Raw genomic sequence first — 25,932 nt, forward strand, 5'->3', positions numbered from 1 at the left:
ACACCACATGGGTTGACTTCCTTGCTCCCTCCCCAGAGGCTGGGAAGAAAATGTTTCACTTTAATTTGCAAAACTTCCTAGCTTTGCTAAGTTTACCCTTTATTTATTATACGTGGAATATCACCTTACCTTAGCTTTGGCTTCTACCTGAGCTCCGTTTTGTACTAGGTATCGAACAACTTCTGCTTGGCCAGCTCTGGCAGCCATATGTAGTGCTGTTTCTCCTCTCTAACATGTAGTGGTGAAAGCAAAACATAGTCAAAGATTCAGTAAAAAAACAAACGTTTAATCAGTAAAAAAAACCTCATGACCCAATTTAAAATAATCACTACATGATTTTTATTATTATTATTATTATTATTTTTTAAGGAGTAGTTTGTGAGCAGGATGGGGAAGCAAGTCAATATTTGACCTCTAGAGCAGTATTTTGGGAATTAATTTATTCCAGCATCGGTCTGCTAATAGGATAGTACATTACTGTTCTCTTCTTTTGTTGAAAAGAAAACAAAGCTCTTGCTCACTTGTAGTCTATTTACAATGATAAAATGATGTCAAATTAAATGACCACTCAGTTGGTCAAACATTTAGAATGACTGCAAATTTTATGTATTTAGATGTGCTGATTTTCCTCTACATCCCTGCTGTTATGCCCTATGACCCAAATGTCTGTTGTGATCTGACAAGCACTCAGTTGAGTGAACACAAAAAAATCATTACTAAGTACATAAATCCAAGGCTTAACAAAAGATGCATATCCAAGGAAACCAGAATGATTTCAAGAGGGAAATTGTTTTCTTGATTTTTGTACTTCACTGGATCTTTTAATTCAAATGCTGCCTAAGTTACAGATGGTGCTGCATGTGTGCATAATTTAATATTGTTTACAGAACAAACCATCTATATATACGGTGCTCTCTTCCGACAGTGTCCATCTCTCTGTTTTGAAGAGAGACTTTCATGCCAAATTGTAAATTTGCATCCTTCTTTTTTCCTAAAGCAATGAGTGTAGTTGGTCAAGTACACACCTAAACACCACTTCCCTGGGACCCTCGGGGCACAAGCGCTCCTCCAGTAAAAGTGCACTTGAATGGCTGTATGGACACATGCAATATGTCCTGACAATCTGCTGCAATCTGTTGACAAAAACAGAACTTGCCTTAAATGGTAAGGCCTCTGGTGTTCTGGAGGAGCAGCGCTCAAGCAGTCAAGTGCACTTCTCAAAAATTAGATGTGCTAGGTTAAGCTATAGTGAGTGAGTTCTCATTCTTTAGGTTAGCAAATAAGTAGATGAATATAATCAGTTCAGGATAAAACTAAGCCTGTCTACATTCAGGACACTACAGCTACAATGCCAGAGCTATGCTGCTGTAGTGCCAGAGTGTAGATGCTTCCTACCTCAACGGAAGGGGTTTGTCAGTCAGCGTAGGTAATCCATCTCCCCACAGTGTGGAAGCTAGGGTGATGGAAGAATTCTTCTGTTCCCCTACCTCCATCTACACCAGGTCAGCTAACCTACGGCTCTCAGCAGTGATAACTAGGTCAATCTAAATTTTAAGTGCAGATCAGGCCTAAAGCAAAACTTTCTCAGGATCTTGTAAACCTTGAGTGATCCTCAGCTCTCACAACTCCCACTGACTTCTGCAGGAGCTATGAGTGCTGACCACCTCTCAAGAGGTGTTCAACACCTTTCAGTATTGTACCCTTAAATAAATACCAATATCAGAGATTCTACTTCATTAAAAATGTGTTTCCATGCTACTGAGAAGAAAGCCATTGCTCACCACATTGGTGGTGTTGGGTGATGCTCCGTGATGCATCAGCTGTGACACAATATTTACATGTCCCATGAAGGCAGCAACATGGATTGGAGTTAGGCCCGACTGAAAACAAACAAAGAAACAAGCAAAATTAACTCACTAGTTTTACATTTTCTTCTTTGAACAAAGCATGGGGACACCGAATTGTTTAAAAATCAATATACCCAAGTGCTTGCTGATTTCAAATGACTGAACAAGCCCTTGATCTTGGAAAGACTTACACAAATATTTAGCTTTAAGCACATGTAGAATTGGGCTTTATATGTATTTAGGATTGAGGGGTATAAATAACAAACATTGTAGTTAGTTCAGCAATACTTGATTTCACTAAAATCTACAGATTAATGAGGAAGGTGAAATTTTGCTTTCACTTTAAATTTTGTTTTTATGATAAATTTAACATTTTTTAAAGGAAATAAAGAAATTTTCATTACAAACCAATACTGGACTGGAAAAAAAAGGGATACAATTGTTTCTGGTATGAAGATGTAACTTGCTGAAACACAGGGTTAATGAAGGTGGATTTACGGTCCTTCCTCCCTCCCACCTCCAATTTTTTTTCTGAGTAAATGAAAATGCCTGTTGATCATATTGGTCAACATTACCCATCTACTTCCATGAGAGGAGGCGAGTTCAAAACCAGTGCAGAGTGCGGAAGAGAGCTAGCTCTGCAGAACATTGCCTTTCTCCTTGAAACTACACAGATTTCCAGCACTAGAACCCTGTGGGGTTGCCCTTCCACAGTATGGGGGGGGGGGGGATAGACAGGGGATCAGCCACTCACCTGGGCACACTCCCCTGCTGACCCCAAGGATTTCCCATCAGAAATCCAATCAATAGTTAATAGTTCTCCAAGCAGCATTAGAACCCCAGAGTCCCCTTCACAGCTGCTGCTGCACAGCGGTGGTGGAAATCAGCAAGTATCTGTATGTTTTCTAAAAGAACTGTGCTGCAAGGGGAAGGGTATCATTTATAAAGAGGTACCAGATCTCTCTGGATCGCAGAAGATCTCTTGATTTTGGTGACTAACTCCCCCACCCCATTTCATCACAACTGTGAATAGGAAACTGCAAGTTTGTCTCCTAATCTGTTACTAGCTCTAACTCAGCAGTTCTCAACCCAGGGCCCGCAGGCCGCATGTTGCCCAATTAGCACACAGCTGTGGCCCAGCTCAGCTGTGTGCGAAAGGCCACGGGCTCCAGGCTGCCCTACCGTGGGCTACCGCCGGCCCCATGCAGCGGGCCTTGGGGTCTGGGCAGCCAGGGGGGTGGGGGTCCTGGGTGCCCCCTGAACAGCGGGGCCTCGGGTCAGGGTCCCTGCCCCACGCCCAGCTCTCTGCTCCTGGCTCCACTCTGGGGAGGGGTCTCTCGGCAGAGGGCACTGAGCAGAGGGATTTGGGGCGGGGGGTTAGGTGGGGGGCAAAGTGGTTCTCAACCTGCAGCCCAGCTAACATTTTGTGGACCCCATATGTGGCCCACGGTGGTAAATCGGTTGAGAACCACTGCTCTAACTAGCTGTATTATTTACTATCTACCTTCTTTTATAACACTTTACAGGAAATAAGTTTTAAAGGTTGTTGTTTTTTTTAATCAGAAAAATAAATCTATCAAATTTCATCACAAAAATTAACCCATGTGCAAAAAAGGCAAGGAAGGGGAGGAGGGGAACAATATGGAGGATCTATACAAAGGTATGGAATCCGCAACAAATAACCATATTAATAAACAGTTGTACAATAATGATGACATAAGAGAAGTCACATTTGGGACCAAATTTTTCTGTCCTCCTGCTCTTGACAAAAGGACAGAACCTGTTGGTTTCAGATTTCTCCAGGGAAGATCACTGTGCAGCTGTCTGGCCAATGTATTGATAGCCATGTAAGAGATTAAATCACCTTTGCTTATAACTGCAAATGTAGTGGCTCCAAAATATCCTCTTTTGCTGCTTCACCATCACAGGTCACCATGATATACTAATGGCTCATGACAGAGGGGAAGACAGACCACGAGTGGTGAAAGTCCCATGCCAAACCTGACCCAGTGCAGTATAATGTGTTTTTAAAATCCATGTTGTGGTTGTGCAGGACATCAAGGAAGTGTTCTTCCACCAGAACACCTGCAATTCTGTTGGAAGAACTGTTTCTGGATTGTGGATAACCTTGTTAATCTGGGCTGTCTTTACCAGCTAATGGAGTTGAGCATTTTATGCTGTATTTTCTAGTCCTTTGTGGATAAGATCATCTAGATTCAGACCAATTACTACAGCTGAGCTACATTTTTGGCCAAAAGATTCTTAGCTGGGTCAACCCAAACATTGCGTGAATTCATGTCAATTTCAGAAAATTGTTTTGAAATAAAAAAAAAGAAATATTCTGGGAAGTTTCAAAATGAACTGGTTCAACATTATTGAAAATTAAACATTTCCTTTTTTCAGGCCACATTCACAAAGGGATTTAGGTGCCATTCACAAAAAACCCAGGAGGAGAAGGAGGCAGCAAATGCCTCCCCTTCTTATATCCAATGCCCCGATATCAGGACACTCACCTGGGAGGTGAGAGATTCAGTTCCAATCCTCACTCTGAAGCAGGGACTTGAACCGGGTGCCCTACCACCAGGCTCTAGGATATTTTGGGGCAGATTTCTCTCAGTCTTCCCTTCAGAAGCTGTTCCATTTTGTATAAATAATTAAATAGCCATTGGAGCAGGATCAGAATCCAGGTTTTTCTCCTCCAAGTTGAGTGCACTAACACCAGGCTATAGAGTCATTCTTTCTTTCTCTCTCACCCAACAATTATTCAAGTATTTTATACAAACTGGAACAGCTTCGCAGTCTGAGAGAGACCCACGCTAGAATGCACCACAGGCTGGCTGTTAGAGCACTCACCTGGGAAGGTGGATACCTGGGTTCAAGCCCCTGTTTCAGAGAGGGAATCTGAACACGGGTCTTCCACATCTCAAGGGAGTACCGTAACCACTGTGCTGTTGAGTATAAGTTGGGCACCGCCACTTCCTCCTTGTTGTGGTTGCTGGGTTTTTTGTTCTTGTTGTTTGGCCGTTTTTTAGTTCCTAGCCCTTCATTTCTTTTGCTTTTATTAGAAAGGTGAAAAAATCCCCCAAATAAAATGTTTTATTTGACTCAAAATGAAACTTTTACTATTTTTTTTACTATGCCTAAGAAAAAAATAAAATTGGTTAGTAGTTTGCCCTGAACCAAATTTCCCTCCCTATTTTTCTGAACTGCCAGTGAAATGGAAAATCAGTTAATCACACAGTTCTACAAACTGCCTATTTTCACGGTTAGAAAGCCACAAGTAAGGAGAAGAAACACAGTGTCTCTTTTGCTTAAGTTTCAGTCTGTGCTTCTCATTCATGTACTGATGGGGATTCAAGCTATGACCTGAAAGTCAGATTCATGTCCCCTTTGGCAAGTACAAACCAGTGAGGGCCATTGCTTAAAGCCTCCCTAAGGAAGACCAATATGTCTGCTTCCTTTAAAGAAGCACTACTTAGAACCTTATTCAAGAAAGTATATCCTCATGCAGAAAAGTGCTCCAGTTATCACCCTGTGATTTAGGTAAAGTACTGGTTGATTTTCCATTGAATAATTTAGAAAATGGAAACAAATTCATACTTCAAAGCTCTGAGAGGTAAACTGTTCCCAGGTGTAGCTTGTTTAATTTCCTCAATGGAGCAGCTAATCCTTTTTCTAACTCGACTCCTTGTATAGTTATCTCACCTCTATACAAGTGACCGTTATTCTTAACTTGATAGGGCTCTGCACACAAATAGGACCAAATTTCCAATGTGATTTCATTCGGCCTCAAAATTTTTGCCAGCAATTGTGTGTGCACAATCATATTGGGGGGGAGGGATAGCTCAGTGGTTTGAGCATTAGCCTGCTAAACCCAGGGTTGTGAGTTCAATCCTTGAGGGGGCCATTTGGGGATTTGGGGCAAAAATTGGGGATTGGTCCTGCTTTGAGCAGGGGGTTGGACTAGATGACCTCCTGAGGTCCCTTCCAATCCTGATATTCTATGATTCTATATGCAGCCCTAAGTAATAACAGACTGATGTCTATTTGAGTTGTAATCACGAATTACTGTGGATGAATTTCATCTCTATGCAGTGCTAGCACAAGGCCTATGAACCACATAACTAGGGCCCTACCAAATTCATGGCCATGAAAAACACGTCACGGACCATGAAATCTGGTCTCCTCCCGTGAAATCTGGTCTTTTGTGTGTTTTTACCCTATACTATACAGATTTCACGGTGGAGACCAACATTTCTTATACTGGGGATCCTGACCCAAAAGGGAGTTGCAGGGGAGTCACAAGGTTGTTTTAGGGGGGGTCACGGTATTGCCACCCTTACGTCTGCGCTGCCTTCAGAGCTGGGTGGCTGGAGAGTGGTGCTGCTGACCGAGGGCCCAGCTCTGCAGGCAGCAGCGCAGCACTAAGGTTGACAATACCATACCAGGCCCTCCTTACTCCTGCGCTGCTGCTGGCGGTGGCTCTACTTTCAGAGCTGGGCTCCTGGCCAGCAGCTGCCGGCTCTCCAGCTGCCCAGCTCTGAAGGCAGAGCCGCCACCAGCAGTAGCACAGAAGTAAGAGTAGCAGCATCGCAAACCCCCCACCACCACAATAACCTTGTGACACCCCCTCTCCCCAGCTTCTTTGCATAAGAATCCCTACAATTACAAACCTGTGAAATTTCAGATTTAAATAGCTGAAATCATGAAATTTATGATTTTTAAAATCCCGTGACCATGAAATTGACCAAAATGGACCGTGAATTTGGTAGGGCCCGACACATAACCCTTCAAAATAAGGTTTGTTTTGACCCGCTGCACAAGGGTGAATTTCACCCCTTGTGTACAAAACTGCATGCAGAAATATGGAGATCCTTTCTAAAAATCTGCCCCATTTCTTCTGATGAGATATCACCTTTGTATTTTAAAATAAATTCATTATGTAGGTGTTCTGATCCGATAGTGCAACTGAGTATATTTCTATTTGCATTTGTTAATCTGTTCCTCTCTAGCTGAAAATCATTTTTTACTTTTAATAGTGTATATTCGTTAATCAATGCACATGTATCATGTAATTGAACAGTGCTGCATTGGCACTAGAAACCAAGTCATACATGCAAACAATGCTTCTTACCTCAGTTACAGCTTGGATAGATGCACCATGTTTCAGGAGAAGTTCCATAACCTTAATTCTGTTCTTCTTGCAAGCAATGTGAAGAGGTGTGAAACCATTCTGTTAATGAGAAAGGAAATACTTTCATATACCACCTATGCCATTACTAAAGTTTGTTTTACTTAATTATTTTTGTCACTATTTTTTCTTTCACTATTTTTGTGTCAATTAACTTAATTTTAATAAGATCACTTTCTCACGTGAAATATATTACTAACACAAATATATTCTAAAGAAAAATATTTCTACAAACTGTATAGTGCACATTTAAAACTACACCTTATTTGTGATGAAATGGTAAAAACAGGAAAGAAACCAAGTGAAACAAGAAAACAAGCTATCCAGAATATCCAAGACTGGCAAAGTGCTACTTACAATAGTATCTTCAATATTGATACATACATATCAAAAGAGCTTCCACAGAGAAGTTTTAAAAACAGCTTACTGAATTGGGCCTCAGATCTGATGAAAATTAACTATATTAGCTACAGGAGTATAGAATGCCATATGCTTTCATAGACACACAAGGTGTATGAGGTCACATCTTTTACTGGACCAACTTCTGTTGGTGAGAGAGACAAGCTTTCAAGCTACACAGAGCTCTTGTCTCTCTCACCAACAGAAGTTGGTCCAATAAAAGATATTACCTCAAGTACCTTGTCTCTCTAATACTCTGGGACCAACATGGCTACAATAACACTAGGTACAACACATGCCTTCATCGCATTCAGTCAGTGCAAGTGTATGTTCCACTTAAGTTTTAACAGAGCCTCCATTTATCTGGGCCCATTAATATAGGATAATGACCAGGAGAAACTAGTACTAAAGAACTGGAATATGGGCAAAATGAAGCCTAATTGGGACAAAGCTGGACACCAGGAATATCTGGATGTAAGGGGGCTCTTTGGGTGGCACAGAACTATCAAAACAGCTCTGTGTTGCCCCCTGTCTTTTGAGGTCCCCAGCATAGAAGGCACATCATGAAAGTATCAGCAGAAGAAGCAACTTGATCAGAGTCCATTGCATTCTGGTTATTTTTATTAGTATAATGGTCCTTAGGAAGCTGCTATAGGACAAGACAACTTAGAACAGCTCTGAGGTTGCTCTGAGGCCCAGAATATAGGAGGTTCAATTGAAAATCATTTTTACTCCCTCCCCAATTCTTGTGCCTTAGCTGGAATAGAGATTCTGACCCTATGCGTGAATGAATTGGGGAATAAGGAGATTTATGGCTGTCTGATCCAGACCAGTGATTGGCTGCCATCCAGCAACCAAGACATTCTGACATATTTAATGAGACTTCAATAATTTCAGAATGCAGCCAAAATAAATATTACAGGACTAGAAGCCAAGCAGCATTCTGCACTCACCAGAGGGACAGACACAGCACAATAGCCTTCCCCCAAAGACAATGAAGATAAGATGAGGGGTATATATGGAAGAGGGTGGCTGAGAGAGCAAGGAGCCTTGTAAATCAGGCCAATTGTAAAAAAGGAACCAAACCGACCCTGATTTTATAGAGGTTCGTAGTTCTGTACAGAACTCATGTAGTACTTATGAAATCAACAGCCTAACAGTATTGACCTGAGCCCAGAACTGCACCAAAGTACAGTACAATTACTGTAAGAATTCAAATTTGTTTAGGATGATTATTAAAGGTATATTTATACAGACATATTTTTTTTTACAAAGTGAGCCATGAGAACACCTTAAAACAATATATACACACATTTGGAAACAGTTTATTTGTATTAAAAGGCAGTTTGTTTGTTTTTTTAATGTACAAAAGTGAGTATAAAGATGAAACTCCTTAAGAATACTGTGGATATTTGTTATATTACTTATTCTTGTTTTGCAAATTTCAGAACTTTTTGTACTCTAATATCCTCTTTATTTTAAATGTCACTTATTCATTTCCTCCTTGCAAATCTTTAGAAAATCAGAATTTCTCTCATGCTGACAACGGCAGCAGTTAAGATTGCAGTCACTCATTCTACTCAGAATTAGAGAATCACAATAAATATCAAAATGCAAAAGGGCTCTGGTTACACTAGAAATTACGTAAATCACTATTAACTATCCATACACAGACTGCACAAGAAAAAATGTTAATATCAAATTAGAGCTACAGTAACATTTCTTGAACTCTACAAATACAGCATTAGCCTCACTGAATGTCAGGCCCTGTAAACTTTCAACGAACAGAAAATAACTCTCAAATATTAGGCACTGCAACTTTAGAAAACTGTTTAGCTGTGACTAGTAATCCACTGCATACTCACCAGTGCTTTGGCATTAGGATTAGCTTTCTCATCCAAGAGAACCTTGGCAACTTTGAAGTGGCCACAGTGGGCAGCAACATGCAGTGCAGTCAGATAGTCATTAGTGACATCATCAACAGGCACGCTGTGCTGAATCAGAAGCTGAACACAGTTTAAATGATCTCCTTGTGTTGCCATGTGCAATGGAGACAAACCATTCTGTAAATAAAAAGAAACAAATTGAAATGGACAGACATTTCAAGCTTTACAAGCTCCTTTGTTATGAGAAATCCCACACTGCATTATATAGAAACTAAGTGCACTGGGTCAACTTCTGAGGTCTTTACTCAGGCAAAATTCCCATGGAACTTTGAGTTTGCCTGAGTAAAGGCTAAGATCAGGTGTACACTAGCAAACGTTTGCCAACATAGCTATACCAGCGAACATCTATCAGCAACCCCTCCTAGAGTAGATACAGCTTATACAGGTTCCCTCAGTGAAATACACTGTATTGGCCAAAGCACTTTTAAGGCAGTATATAACTGTACCTACACTCGGCTTTTAACAATATAGAAATGTCATAAACCGCCATCCCTAATGGTCATTACTAAAACTTCAAAAGTTTCTAGTGCAGACCCGCCCTAAGTAAAAACTCAGGATTTGGCTGAGTGAAAAGCATTGAAAAGCCATGTTTTCTATGGAGAAACCTGTTGGACATTCATCTTTATGAACAACAGTTGTGATGAAAATATGTTTTATACTGCTCACAAAACGGAAGCACCAGTGTACTTTTATATATACACACGCAAACCATACAAAGAAATAACTCAGATAGAATTCTGAATTACTAATTCCATTTCATGGTGTGAGGATTAAAACAAGAAAAAATAGACAGAAGCAAAATAGACGTTTTTGGATGAATGCATCGCGGCACCTTAATCAGATAATGTACCTAAAATCACCTTCTTCACTTTGATTTATTTAATGATTTAGATTGATCAATCCAAAGTCAAAAATCTTTGGCAAAGTTTTAATCAGTATTAAATTATATTTTTACAAAAACTGATTCCAGTTCAGTTGCTGCTACTACAATGAAAAGTAACGTTGGTGATACTCTAATACCAATGGGTGAAATATGATTTTTAGATCTAAAATACACCATCTTTATTACCATGAAGAAATCAAAACTCTTTTTTACAGATGGAGTGCCCCCATGTGACCATGGTTAGCATAAGCAAAGCACCAGTGTAACTACTCAATGGCTGTTTATAGACTTTCTGAAGCTGAGGACTGCTTTTCCCCCCTTTTTAAAAAACATGACCGTACAATAATAGGAATGACAAAAGGTATAAATAAAGGAGGAAATGCAAAGTAAACATGTTTTTAAAAGCAATGTAGAAGAAAGTGAAAGCAAACAGGCTAGCTGAGTGACATCATTTTAAACTATATTTAATGTATAAAAGCAGGGTTTCTCAGACTGGACCAAATCTTAAAAGTAAGACTATTTTGTGGGTGCTTCTCCCAGTGTCATGCCACACCTCAGCAGGAATTGTTTACATGGAAAACTGGTATTTGGAAAATATTTAATGTAGAGTTAGTGCAACGTGATTAAGCTTTCTGGGCCACAGCTGAGAACGGCTGGTGTAAAGAATTCCCCTAAGCTATTTGTTTACAGTAAAAGTCACTAAGAGGGTTCAACACAGTTCTGTTAAATAGCGAAATGAGCAGCTTCTTCTTGTTGTTTATTATCTTAACAACAAGAGTGAATAAATTGTCCTTGTATAACTTAATAGGATGGGGATAACTTGGAATACACAGAAGGAATTCCAAGTCTCAGAGGCAGCTATGGAGGAGGGAGTGTTGTGGCCATCACAACACAGAATGATGTGGGAAGGGGTCAGCAGAAGATGAAGGAATACAGCATACAGATATGAGGAGCAGAAGCTGAGGGAGGGTAGGGTGGATTATCAAATAGGAGCAGAGATGGCCAAGGAACACATCTAAGTGGAAGAGTTGGTGAGAATCTGGAGAAAAGGTCTGAGAACCAGAGAAATGCAGCAGATATCCAGAAGGAACAGCACAGACCAGGGGTTGGGACTGGATAATAAAGAATCTCAGCAGTAGACACCCAGAGGGATGATGGATGATGATCTTGTAGTTAAAGCACACAAATGGAAACATGTTTTATTCCTGGTTCTATTGCAGTATAGATATGCTATGTGATCCCAGGCAAGCCATTTAACATTTCTGTGCCCATATCTCTCCACTTGTAAATGCTTCTCTACCACAGCCACATTGTAGGGCATAATTCACTGATGTTTGTAAAGAGCATTTTGGGGTCCTACTGCCAAGGAGAACATACAGGCCCAAAGAGTTCAGTTGAAATCTAGGAGGAGAAACAGAAACTAAGAGGTTGTGGTCATATGATGTTTGAGAAGAAAAGTAGCAAAAGACCAGAGAGATCAAAATATTATAGCAAACCACTGAGTGGCAAAGACAAATGGCTTTTAGAGTCAGTTAAAATAATGACATGCAGCTCTTACATAGCTCATCCTTCATCTGTAGCTGTCAAATTGCTTTACAAAGGGTAGGGGGAGTTTCATTAACTTCATTTTTAAAAAAAACATGGAAACAGGTATACAGAGGCAAAGTCACCTGCCCACTGTCTCACACAACAAGTCATCAGCAAAGTCAGGACTTGATTTGAGGTCTCTTGACTTCTCGTCCCATGTCCTGTCCATTAGGTCATTGTGCCTCCCACATGAATAAAATTAAGGATGTAATCATGTGAAAAGGGCCTACAATGTACTCAACAATCTTTACTAGGAAATAATAATAACTTTTAATGGATCCGCCTTAAGGCTTTTTTGTTATTCTGAAAGAGTTCTGTGAGCCATCTGAAAGCTGTAAAAGTTAAAATTCTTTCCAAAAGATTTGTCCTGTTTCGAGGAAGTTCTGACTTGATTAGAAGAGAACTGAGCCCAGTATTTTTTCCAGAGGACAATACTGTAGTTCAGTGCCAACGGAATGTCATTCAGTGGTATTCTGCCTCTCAGTTTACCTCACAAGTTCTGTCAAAATTAACATATCAGAGAGAAAGCCCAAGCAGCAGAACTTCTATTTTTTTCTTCACTTTTTCTTACGTGCCTCTATATAATAAGATTTCAGGATTGTCACTGCATGTCTGTAGAGTTGGTGTGAAGTGATGGAAACAGCTCTTTTTGTTAAGAATATCACCAGATTGAATCATCATATGGTTTCACAGTCTGTTACTTTCTAATTTTTAAGTTCTCAGCCATTTTGACTTTACAAATTACACCTATGGTATACAGCTACAGTAAGGCACACAATGCCATGCCAAGAGTCCTAGACTATTGTGATATTAGAGGTAACTCAACAAATCACCACCCTTACTCTACAGATAATTTTCATGTCACAACTGAATTATTTGTATAAGGGAAACTCCACATATGGTGGATTACTTGGGCCAACTGGCACATCCATGTGCCTAATGGCCACCCACACAAATCAACACAAATCTCCCAGCACAACCTCCCTTGACACAAATCAACAAAACCACCCACATAACACAACCAGCATATACAGTAACCCCAAATATACACAGCCCCTCACACCCGCATACCCCCATCATTCATCACCCATGCAAATTAACACAAAACTGTCAAAACAACTCCCCCTACACACAAATCAACACAACCACCCACACAACAACAACAACATTACCACCACACACAAAACCCCCAAACATCACTCTGAAGTCAAGAATGTCTGTTGAGTCAGTGTGAAGTGACAGAAACAACTACAAGCATGGTTGAGAATTCTTTTTGTTTAGAATATCATCAGATTCAATCATCACTGTGATTCATGGCCTATTACTGTTCAGTTTTAAAGTTCTCAGCCATTTTTGGCTTGTTTACACACATGACTTTATGAGTTACACACGTGTGACAGCATGGGCTTTCAGCTACTTGTTTTTTAATATGTAGCTTAGTTAGTCTACGGCTTGTCTAGTATTGTAGTGTTAGGTGCCACATTGCTGAATACAGTTATTTAAACACTTTTTAGGCCAGCGTCTGCAGTATGCAGCTATATTACTTTAAATCCAGCAACATAGCCTCTGATTTTTCTGATATGTTTTATTTGATACAAGATAATGAGGTTTAGGGAAGGTTTGTGGTTCTCATCTTTTGAAACCACTATTTTAAGTTTGAAGGACACCCTGGAAAGAGGAAAAGATTAAAGAACTACTGAACTAGTATTCAAAAAGCTAGTTGAATTTCAGGATAATGACAAGCAATGGCAATTTATACCACAAAGAAGTGAGTCACTGTATTATTATGATGAAAAAATAAAGCAATGCAGGTATAACAGGTGTTTGCATTAAACAAATCACAGAACCACTAGTGATTGGGAAGAGCCCCTGAAAGGTGGGTCAAACTAATCCTGAGAAGAGGCCCTCGGTAGAGGAGAAAAGTGTGTGTAAGGAAAGCTACATGGCCTTCCCCCAATATAAAGGTGTTCCAGGTAAAGCTGGAGAGGGCTCCTTGAAAGCTGGCTGTGTTCCTACCTTATCATGCAGCAGTCCCTACTGTAACTAGCAATGGGAGGGACTCCTATGTATAGGGCTGGAAGCCTAGGGCTTTGGGAGTCAATAAAAATTCCACATGTAGAGGATGTGCAGGACCTCTCCTCTGCTGACATCAGATTAGCCATCCTAGCACATGTGCAATTGCCTTGGAGAGCAGACAAAATGTGACACCACACCCTAGTCCAGGCCACGTGACAAATATATCCCACCGGAAACAAAACAGGTCAACAAGAAAAAACATAAAAGATTAAAAATAAAAATCAAGGAAACCCCAAAATCACTACAGGCAAGTAAAAGAGGAGGGAGAGAGAATAGGACAGGTTAGGAGAAGACAGAAGCAGGAAATGTGCTGGGGCATGGCATGTAGGGAGAAATGTTTGTGTATAAGGGATCCTGTGAGAGGGGCTCCAACAAGCTGCACTCGTACAACGGGATTTTTCATGACAGATTTTTCCACCCAAGTATATCTGCTCTAAAAGGAGGAGACAAAAGTCTCTCTCTCTCTCTCTCTCGCTCCCCAAAAGGAGGAGGAGACATACAGTGGTGTCATTAAAAAATCAGTTACTATGCCTTGACTTAAAATCAGAGGTAACTTTGGTGCTTGAGTTGCCACTGTATGACAAGGGTTGGCAAATGCTAACTTTTTAATGGGAACCCCTGCATTTGAAGTAGGCTGCCCACTCGAATGAAGATGATTTTAAATTTCCACAAACAGCCTTATGGAAGGATAGAAATGTATTTGATTTGCTCTGACAAAGTGTAGAGATAGGAAATGGAAGAACTTGGTAATGAACCAACAGCTCCGCAAAGTACAGCTACCTCTGCAAAGAGACATTACTACATTTTTATCTTTTACCCCTGCGGTACCTTTGGAACAAGTTAAAGATATAGTCTGTATGTGTGCAGTATAGAACAGTCCCATGGAAGCAAATGTTTTCTAGTTATCTGAATTCTGAGGACCAGTATATACCATATTGCTCCTTTTGCTCAGAAGGAATCTTTTTCCCATATACAAAACTATCTCAATTAAATGTCCACGAACAACACATACTGTCTGATACATGCACATAAGCACACTACAAACTACACTCAGTTTGGTCTCCAACACCGTTACTTTAAATAGTTATGATGAAGCTGTACCTTTATCACAAGAGACTTAATCTATCTAAGATATACATAATTACATTCAGAGAACCTTCAGAGATTATTCTAGTCAACAGGTGCACAATACCATTTACCTTGGTTTTGGATAGAATGGGGGCCCCACGATCAAGCAGCATTTTCACAACCTGTTCGTGCCCACTTCTTGCTCCACAGTGGAGAGGTGTCAACCCGTCCTATTGAATACAAGAATCATAAGCCGTTAATTTCAAATATTGTTCATATTTTAAGTATGCATTATTGCACTGAGTTTTTGAGTGTTGTTAACAATATGAGAGTAATGCATAATTAATACAACAGATCAAATAACATTCCTTGAATAATTTATTCCACAAACGACACGATATTTCCAAACAGAATATTCTTTATGTTTTCATTATGTATCCAGCTCTTGCATGTATACATCTAGGATAACAGCAGAACTGTATGGTCAATTTGTAATTCAGACCCTAGCTATACGACATAAATCTGTGTTCGCTGAACTTGTTTTTAAAAATAGGCTCAGCACATGATGAGTTTAAACTAAAGACCCTTTGAATGTGATTTTCTAAAACTGCACATACAATTTCACACCTAATTTGTGCATGTATTTACCATGATGGCATACACAAACAGCCTTCAATTTCCTAAGCTGTGTGTCCAAATGTGGTAATTCCATGTACAAATTAGACATTCCATATGTGGATTTTTGACATGCACACATTTTAGAAAATCAGGTCCATGATTTGGTCAGTGTGGACCAGACAAATGTGTGAGATTCCCATTTTGAAAAACACGTTATTTAGACTTGAAAATAGTATTCTAAAATGGCATCACTTTGCTTTTGACTGGTCCACACTCTCTGAGCAAAATGTCTTAAACCCACGTTGTAAAATTCGGTTTAAACTACCATCTATCTTTTATAGAGTAGATAGGAGCCTTGAGGTTATATGACTAATTGAACAAGTCAGTCTAAACTTGTTCCCTTTTTTGGGACAATTGTTTTAATTCTATTACACACTCATTTGCCCAGCACTAGTTGTTTTCATTTAGAAACACCTTCCTTAAATAAGATGATGACATCTTCTGAGATTTACAGAGTTTTCACAAATTGATTTGATTATTCCTTGACCTGTACCCTGCTTACAATATTTAAATAATCTGTCTTATGCACTGAATACTAGGATGGAACATACTGTATTTGCCTTAAGCAATTCAGAGTAAAGTTAAAGACTTTTTCAGTGCCACATGACATTACGCCTGTTACAAATAATAATGTCATGGCTTCCAGGAAAATCGAAAAGAAAAATAAAGCATTTTCAGTCATATTAAACCTTCTTATTTGTTATAACCAAAACAAACCCACAGGAGATGGACCAGCATAGCATATATACTGTATACGCACTAAATACTTCAGTGGTACTTTCCCCCATAACAAAGATATAATTAAATAATCAAAAAATAAGTATTATCATTTTATATACAATAAATGAAAGGAGTCTTTTTTCACCAACATCTAATAAATATCATCCCAAAATGCATATAGATTGTACTGACTAAAAAATATTTTACAACAGTTTCATAAAACTAATTATTACCTCAAAGTATTTAACACACAAATGTAAAGGTGCTGTGCTATACACACTGTAGTAAACATCTTAGAACCATTAAGATAAATAGTTCTTGCTTGAAACTTTTTCTCAGATGTAATCATATAATTTTTTCCTTGACATTTCTTAATTTATTTCTCTAAGCTAAATCATCAATTTAAGTTCTGTTCAGAATAAATGGCAGACCAGGAGTTAGCTGTAATTCAGAGAGCCTTACGATCCCTAACTGTCTTGGCCCTTTGTATTTGGCGACAAATTTGAATGCTTTAATTTTTCCACAATACTGCTCCAACCTCTGCTTGTCTTATTTGTGCAAGTGCTTCCATTTAAGTTAATGGATGGAGCTGATTTAAGGAAGTTAAGTTGCTATAAGTTAGGGACACTCACCATCCTACTCTAGAAATATGTATATTGCAAACATTTATTCCCAGAGCCAAGACCTGATTCTTCAATCCTCCAAGACACACTAACTTTACTACATGATAATGATCAACCCTAAAAGACAGAAATACACTGTCCAGTGAGTTTTAGAGATTTCTATCATTATTTTTTAAAAGTATATGAAATACATTTTATTGACAATAAGGAGTGTTCTACTGTATGTGAATATATATTCACAATGGAAACACACATGTGAAGAACTAATATTAATAAAACCTATGCATGATTACTTTGTAATTCTGGAAATTAAATGGCACAGAACAAAGACACTGCCCGACAATATGAAATGTAGAAAGTGCATTTAACAACAGTCACACATTGCTCAATTGTCGCTACAGCAGTGACAGAATTGCAGCATTTGAGAAATACTTTCAAGTACTGTAATAAACAGTAGCTGTCCCATCAGTCTCAATTTTCATAACTACTGGATTTCCCTATCTCCCCTAAATTGTGGTGTACCAGAAAGGGCTAACATCCCATATGATGAGGAGGCACAGGAGTTAAGAGTATAGTATAGAGAGCTTTTCCTCCCTCTGATGGATGAGGCCAGTTAGGATCCATCCACAGCACACACAGTGTGCACTAGGAGGCCCACCTGATAATGCATTATGTCTCCAGAAGAACAAGTTCTGAGAACTAGGGACATGTCAAAACCCCAGGCTGGTTCAGCAGAAAATACTGGCCACAGATAACGGGATGCATACAATATTCTTTCCACTGATTTTAATGAAAATTGGATTGGGCCCCAGAAAAGCAGCCAAGTAAGCTGTGGAATCCTATCCCTTGCCAACAGGATTCCCATGGAAGAGAAGGCAGCAGGCAGCCTTGCTGAATCAGCCAGGGCTTGATTTGGTCCATATTGCATGCATTAGCACAAAATTATATTAGTATGGAATTTAGATATCTATCTATCTATAGCACTGCCTGCTGTAGTAATGCAACTATTGTGAAGAGTTTGTCAGAATTCCCACTGAACACTGAAACTCCATTTGTCAGAGAGAGAATTTGGCTACAAAAATGTTTTGCATGGAAAAGGCATCAAGGACTGGGAGTGAAAGCTTTTTTTTTTTTTTAGTGCTACATTATAGAATAAGTGAATAAAAACACAAAATGTGCAGGCTGTTGTTTCTAATATGTATGGATCTTAGATTAAGGGTTTATGATAAAATGAGATATTGTGATAAAAAGTGGCTTTTGTACACTCAGCAAGGCTGTATTACATATGTCACAAGGATTCTAGTTTTCTTATTTATTGTGCATTCTCAATACCATATGGGAAGCATAAATATATCACATGTATTAGGATGCAAACTCCCGTTGATATGATAGTCTGCAATGGCTCAGAAAATACATTACAAATAATACTGACAATAATCTGCAGATTAAGGACTCTCTAAGTATGCACTGACATGATAAATCATGTCATCTGTATTATCTACTCATCTAGAAAAACTGGAGAGGAACTCCTGCAATGCCAGTAAAGAATTGCACTGAGATACAGGATTACAACAACAGGAGCATACACCAGCTCAGTGGCTGCTTCTCTTTCTTTAGCCTCTTAAAATGATTTTTTTCTATCTATAATAAAAATAAACTATCTGCAGAAAATAAACATTAAGTAGGATTTATAACTACAGCACTGGAGCTTCATGTCATTTTTAATCTCTATTGCTGGGTCAGACTCTGATCTCAATTACACTACTGTTAATCCCACTCCCAGCACCCAGTCTCCCCCAGACATGCTTCCAGCACCCAGTCTCACCTCCACAGCACCCACTCAATGTGCTGATTCCTCTTTTCACAGGCCAGTAAGGCCCACCCAAGTGTGAGTATGCCTCCTAAGGATATACTTTCTCTCCCTCCATCATCTTCTCCTGGCTAATGTGGGTGTGGGGTCACGGGAGAAGGCAGGACCTGGGGGATCAGCCAGCTCTTTCTCTTCCCTGCTGTGTGATATATACAGAGGAGGGAGTGGGAAAGGAGGGCTAGAGATTCAGGTGTCCCCTATTGCTGTTGCATGGAATAACTAGTCTCCAGCTAAAAAACAATAACTGCTCAGACAACTCAATAGTAGGCCCCTCTGGGACAGAAACAGCCTTTCTGCTTGTTCTCCCCAGACTATGAGGCATTTAGGGGTGCTAGACTCTCATCTAATATCATGGAAGACTGAAGAACAGATCTAGTGTGTCCAGAATTCTCTCTGCTTCCCTAGTGCCTCTCTCCCCATCCCAAACTGGGATGCCCCTGCAACTGTAGGTTCTTCAGCCTCTATCAACAACATAAAGCAGACTTAACTAGCCTAACTGACCAGCTGAGGAGCCACCATGCATAGCAGAATCTTCTAGTGGCACAGAGCTGCTTATTCCAATTCCTCTTGACATAGCCAGAATTCTCCTGTACTCCAACACTCCTTGGCTACAAAACAAACTGCTGGGAGCTGCAGCTGGGTATATCTTAGAGCAGACCTGAAAGCTGCACTGTGGACCAGCCCAGCCTCCAATTAACCCCATGACCGGGGCAGCATGGTGTCTTACAGACACTTTTGCCCCCTGCTCAGGTCCTGCACCAAACACAGTGTGACCAGATGCAAGGACTGGGCCCACTTGTTTGTTTTTTGAATCCAGACATCAGTTAGCGCTCAGCGTTATACAGCTGAAACATTATGTATTGTACAATTATTCTGTGCATGTTTAAAACACTTTGAGAAAAATCTTAGAACCTGCCTACAACCTTAGCACATGCGCTGTGCACAGGGGAATTCCACTGCGAATTGGGGTAGAAGGAATCGTCCCCACAAAGGATCTGCTATGTGGTAGCCACTGTAGCCTCAGGGCCATATTAATCCCCTTGGCTACCTAACTGCCCTCTAAGCATGTGGATTCATGTAGCAGTGTATCCACTGCCCCCTAGGCCTGTTCCTATTCTTTATCCCATTGCAAACAACTGTGCTATACTGCAAACCACACCTTCACTGCGGCAGAGGAAGGGAGGGTGATAAGATTTGCTCCTCTCATATATTCAAAATATATACTGTATAACAAACATGTTATTCATGTTGTTACCATACACTCTATATTATTTCTTATGCAGGTTCTATGCAGCAGCTTATATATCGTCAGATAGATCTTAAAATGGCATGTACAGTATGTTTTCATGTAGACATGAGTGCTGGCCTTTGATTTAACAGCTAATCAGTTGAATAAAGATTACAAGTACTTATTTGCTAATCCAGGGTAAAATGTGCTTGCTGTGTGCTACATACACAAATTCAGTTTGACACACGAAGTATCAGACAGCCAAAGTAAGTCAAGTTAATTTAATCAACCTCACTAAGTATGCTTTATTTGTTAAAATCTATTCTGGAAGACAGATGGGGGAAAAATCATTAGGGCAATGTTCAATAAATGAGTTACATGAGGTATTAACTAATCTTCACTCAGAATGTTACTTATAAACTACTTTGTAAAAGTTGCCCTTTATAGGCATTCACATAGTAGCACCTAGGTAGGGCTTAGCATGACAATAATTCTTATTTACTGACAAAGATGCTTGAGAATTCAGCACAGAAATCAGAAATCTGCTGCTGCATGTTATGCAAAAGACGAGGGGGAATAAGAGCAACTGTTTAAAACAAACAAAAGGATTATAACAGGAGTAACCAAACTAGGGAAATATGGAATTTATGGGAATGATGAGAAAACCTCAAAACATTCAGAGGTTTATTTTGGATAATGATCCAAAAGCCAGTATGCTTAAATATTATGTGACCCTCTTGAGTTTTCAATAGTGGAGCAGTTTTTATGGAGTTCCATTAATTCCTACTTCTGATTAGGACCACCAAATCCTGGTTCCACAGACGTCAATTAAAATTACTTCAGTGGGATCTTGATTTAGCCCTTTCTTACAGTATTTTAGCACAGTGGCTTCTAGTACCATCTAACAGCAGCAAATGCAAAGACTCATGGAAATGAATAATGAATGGGCAATGTTATCTGAACTTATTCAAACCTCAAGAAAGATTCAGTTCAAATTCATCACAAGTTGTGGCTGAAGGTTCTTATTTTATCTAAACCTGTTCACCCATCTCTAGAAAACAAGTGTGTTTGTGAAACATGAAAGCAGATACTATGGAATATGTACTTTCTGTGCCACAGTGGATTATATGCACAGCTCCCAAAATGGCATCCAAATAGCTGAATCTGACGGACATAACACTAAGAGGGGCAAAGCCTGGTCCCACTGATGTCAGTGGGATGAGGATTTGGCCAGTAATATACACGGTAACTTCTGCTGCATAGAAAGCTGACTCACAAAACCGTTGAAGGAAAAACAAGGACCTGGAATTTGTGCCTGATTTCCAAATATTTATGTACCGTATATGCTTAACAAACAAAAACCTTGTTATTTGCCTTTTAAATGGTATTTTGTATTCCATAAGAAGCATTTCTACAATAGGATGCAGTGGCAACTACGGCAAAGGCCAGATTTAACGCAGTCAAAGTGCACAGAATTCTGCTCAACTCTCAGTGTTCCTGGAGAACTGTAACTTGTGTTTATGAAATTTCTGGTATTTTTCTTTGTAGGGTTTTTAATGGTCTGATACTCTCTCTAGTAGCCTCATTCCTCTTCACCCACAAACCTCCCCAATTACTGTATCATTTCTGCCAGAGACAAGGGAATATTTTTTTTTAAATGAATATTATGCAATTGTGACTGTATTCTACACACTCTCTCTTTCATGAAACATTTGCATAAATGGGTCATGCCAGGAATTTAACTAAGATATTAAACTATAGATCACCTGATACTGTCTTGACCATCCTTTTCCATTCAAACACACAACCTCCAATATTGGGCCTGTTGTTATACAAAAGAAGACGACGACTGAAGTCTTTGTTGCCCAATATACTTATATGGCTGTACTGAATATAGGACATTGCAAAAGGGTAGCTCCTGGGAAAAAGTAAAGTGACTGTAAAGATGACAGAGACACACTGTCTTGCAATGACACTTTTGTGGGGGTAGTAGGGAGAACATTATACCCATAAAATTAGATGTTGTTATTCAGCATGGAAACTAGGCAGGCATATTGCTTCTGAACTGGTATTTCCTTCCACCCACTCTATATTCCTCTTATCGCCTCTTCTCATTTTATATTTTCCCAATCTACCTCTATTCTGTGCCTCTCTCTTATCTCTCCCATTTTTGTCAAATATTTAAATATTATTTTCATAAATAAATTATTTCATGAATTATTTTCAGTTTACTGCTCCCCTCTGCAGAGCCATGTATTGTTCAGATCACAAGATGCTAGTTCTTGTCTAGATGAGTCAGCATCTCCAGACGCAAAACGCTCACTCAGTTACTAACTACCAGAAATTGGGCCCCAGTGAAATGAGGAGTGTTTCAAGCAGCCTGCCATGATCAGGAGAAGTTAAGCAAATCCTGCTAATTCCTTTCTTTTTAAGAGTATCGAGGGTGTACTGGGGAACAGGCAAAGTGCACTGGTTAAGCCAAAAATGAAAAATGGCCCCAAACTTCACCCAATTTGGTACCTCTTTGAAGGTATGTCTTTACTGCACAGTTAAGCTGGTGACTAGTACCTGGGTAAGCCTAGCCTGGGTGTGATTGTCTCCACAGCAAAGCCTTACCCATGTTACTGTGTCCTCACTGTTTCTGCACTGCTGTGTGTCTGGGGCATATCCCCTAGTTCTTTGTGCTGAGGTGCTTTTGGATTCTTTCCCCAGTAACTGGGTCCTTTGGAGCGAATTGCGGAAAGGCACTGGGGGACTATTAGCACTCAAATAATTTTTGCCTGCATCCTCTCTACAAAGTAGGTGGTTTCCAGCATGAGCTATACCCGTCCCATAACCTCAGCTGGATAATGTAGCCCAACCCCTGCTTCTAAACCCAACTCATGTTACTTATGAAAGTTATATTTTCCAGAGAAGGTGAAACAAGAGAGAAGATTGCCACCAAATTAAAATTAAAAACACAGTCTTGTGACTATGGAATAGTAAAAGATGCCCTCATTCAAGTCCAACTGGTTTGAGGGTTCAACAATAAAAAGGTATGTGAAAAGTATGAGAAAAGCTACTCAGAGGCATGGATCTAGTGCTTAAATAAGGCAAGAGTCATATGTCAAGGAGTGGAATAAAGAGAAATGTAAATAGGACAGAGGCACAGAACAAATGACTGTAAGTAATCATTTGTTAAGTAAAAATAAATGTACAGAAAAGATATGTCCAGTATTTGGACAAACATGGAAACTAGTAAGTCCAACCACTTTGCAAAAATGTGCAGACAAAACAGGAAAATGTCTGGGGTAAGGCTGTTACGTGCAGCTTCCTCAACAGAAGGGGAAAAACTGTTCATAAGCACAGTAAAGAAAGACATTACAAACTCAAAATAATGGCTAATAAAAGTAATCACAAAAGGCCTACATGTGACATGCAAAGAAAACACTGGAGCACAAGTGACTGTACTAATAGATATGGAAACAGGGTACTTCAAATAAATGCTAAAACTAGAAAAGTCAAAAGTGCAATTAAAATCCTATAATGAGAAACAAAGTGAGTGTGAACTGTCAATGATTATAAAGCCCAAAGAGTAAAATAAGAAACTGAAGTGTTACACTAAGGGAAGACATCTGTTTTGGGCTTACACATGAGGTGCCTGGCCGAGTCAAGATGGTGAACATCACAGAGTCTCTATAACAACCTTAGTAACAAATCTGAACCAGTTCCATAGGCACTAATTGCATCAGATGGAGATTGGTTCATAGGAAAGGGGTATCCCTGGGTACACAATAATTACCAGACTATGAAGAAAAGATTGTTGTAGTTGCCATGCAAAAAGAGACCAGAGGAAAAGCTGCCAAACATGACAGTAGATGGGATCATTCACAGAACAGGGGACTTGACAAGCTCAGTTCACTACTCAGTAATTATACAATAAAAAGGGAATGCACTCAAATTTTGGGAATGACTCCCACAAAGCTGAAAACTAGCGCTAAGAGAAAACATTTCTACTTGCTCACAAGGAATGAAATATTTGCTGAGATTTCAGGAGCCAAATTCTTCAGCTTATTAGATGCATTTTGGACACAAGAAAGTTCCAAGACTTGCACTCACAATCAATGTACCCATTGGCACTTTTCTTGCCATTGCCTTTCATAGTATGTTCAGCATTGGAAATATTTCACTGCACACAGGAAGATGTTGGAGGAAAGAAAATCTACACTGATTGCATAACAGTCTGTGGCAGCATCACTTTTGAGTATCAGTGATGATTACAGTGACAACTGGAAACTTCAGAAAGTAACCTTAAAGTAAACAAGGTCAAGTGTCAATTTCAAATAAACCAGTACTTAGGGAGAGAAATTGACCATAAGGGGTATTGTCATGGCTGATGATTCTAAGGAACCTACAGAGACCTGAAAATACAAAATGGAATTCAGAGACTGCAAGGAACGATGACCCATGTTAGTAAATTCATATTCATCTATGTAGTTCTAAGAACTTACACAAGAAAATACTTTCCTAAAGACACAGAATGGTCTGGATGGCAGAGCGTGGAAGAGAATCTGAGACTGACTTCAAAACCAGTTCTGCAATTTTTGACCCACTGAAAGAGATCAACTTCTCACAAATACTCACAAAGCAGGGCTTGGAGCTATATTGCTACAGCACTATGGGCAAAACAAAATTATGATTTTCAAAATGGTCTAGCTTCAGAGAGAGAAAAAAGCATTAACTACTGGCTGCAATGCACAAAAAAATAGCTCCAAGGATACAGTGATTATTTTTGAGTACAAAAGTATATGATGTGACTCTGGAATTCCAGCAAGGAGGTCACCTCGTAATTGTTGATATGATGTCAAGTGAATGGACAGTCAGCTAAATACATGAATGTGCCTAAACATACTTTGCAGTAGATCTGGAAGACTGTTAAAACATACAAAAAAACTAACTGAAAGCTATTTATACTGTAATAACTATATAAAAGATGTCCTTAAGTTAAATCACTGTACTGGTTTGAATTCTGTCAGTGAGGAATCAGAGGAATGGTGGACAATGAAGAATAAAGTTGTCAAACATCTTGCAGGTCATACTGTTGCCACACTTCCTGTTCATTCTCAGAGATCCTCTCTCATGCACACAAACAAGCAACCACAGAGAGTGAGGCAGAGAACACAGCCAGGCAAGATTGCAGCAGCATCAGTTCTAAGTTTACTCTGTAAATTACTTCTTGCTCGTTGAATAAATACATTACCCAAGCACCTGCCTCAATCAGTTTTTCAATACAGTGATTATCATCTGATCGCTGTTCAGTGGTATACACCTAAATGTTCTGATGTCTTAGATCAGTCTACATCCTTGGTGGACAGGTGTCTACCTCAAAAAAACTACTGCCACCCTTGCTGACAATTTCAGCAAAGCAGCTAAACACCGAATGGGACATGAAGACAAACTACCCTCTCTTTCTATGAGGTAGCCCCTCCAGGGCAGAGGTGAGACAAAGCGACAATACTGTGTCTGCGCTTTACATGTTCAATGGATAAAAGAAAAATTCCATACTTCAGGGATGTTAACCTAGCACATTTCACCCATGGGGGTGACGGGAGATTTCTATGTAAAGTGTGGGGAGAAGGCTTCTATAACCACCAACAAAGATTTTTGCAGGCAACAGGAGAGAGCTGACAAGTCTCCCTCAAGGGTTCTGAGAGCACACGGAGAAGCTATGTTGTTGCAGTTATGGGGGCTGGGAAAGTTACAGGAGATGGGGCTCCTCCATCACTGAAATTCTGGGGTGCATCAATAAACTGAATGGAACACCACACTTTCAGGGT

The 25,932-nt window shown here is 39.6% G+C and overlaps 1 protein-coding gene across 16 annotated transcripts in view; it reads right to left on the reverse strand.

Annotated features, from left to right (window-relative positions):
• Positions 1–25,932, reverse strand: part of ANK3 (ankyrin 3) — a 558,892-nt gene that overhangs the window by 141,627 nt on the left and 391,333 nt on the right. For all 16 annotated transcript variants that reach the window (XM_075130811.1, XM_048856231.2, XM_075130812.1 and 13 more), the window contains 5 exons: positions 15,129–15,227; positions 9,303–9,500; positions 6,982–7,080; positions 1,782–1,880; positions 130–228 (listed from right to left, as the gene is read on the reverse strand). In XM_075130811.1, the coding sequence (XP_074986912.1) occupies positions 130–228; positions 1,782–1,880; positions 6,982–7,080; positions 9,303–9,500; positions 15,129–15,227 (594 nt within the window). The remainder of the gene's footprint in view (positions 1–129; positions 229–1,781; positions 1,881–6,981; positions 7,081–9,302; positions 9,501–15,128; positions 15,228–25,932) is intronic.

The sequence above is a fragment of the Caretta caretta genome, chromosome 7 (assembly GCF_965140235.1).
Source record: "Caretta caretta isolate rCarCar2 chromosome 7, rCarCar1.hap1, whole genome shotgun sequence".
In the NCBI taxonomy this organism is placed as follows: domain Eukaryota; kingdom Metazoa; phylum Chordata; order Testudines; family Cheloniidae; genus Caretta; species Caretta caretta.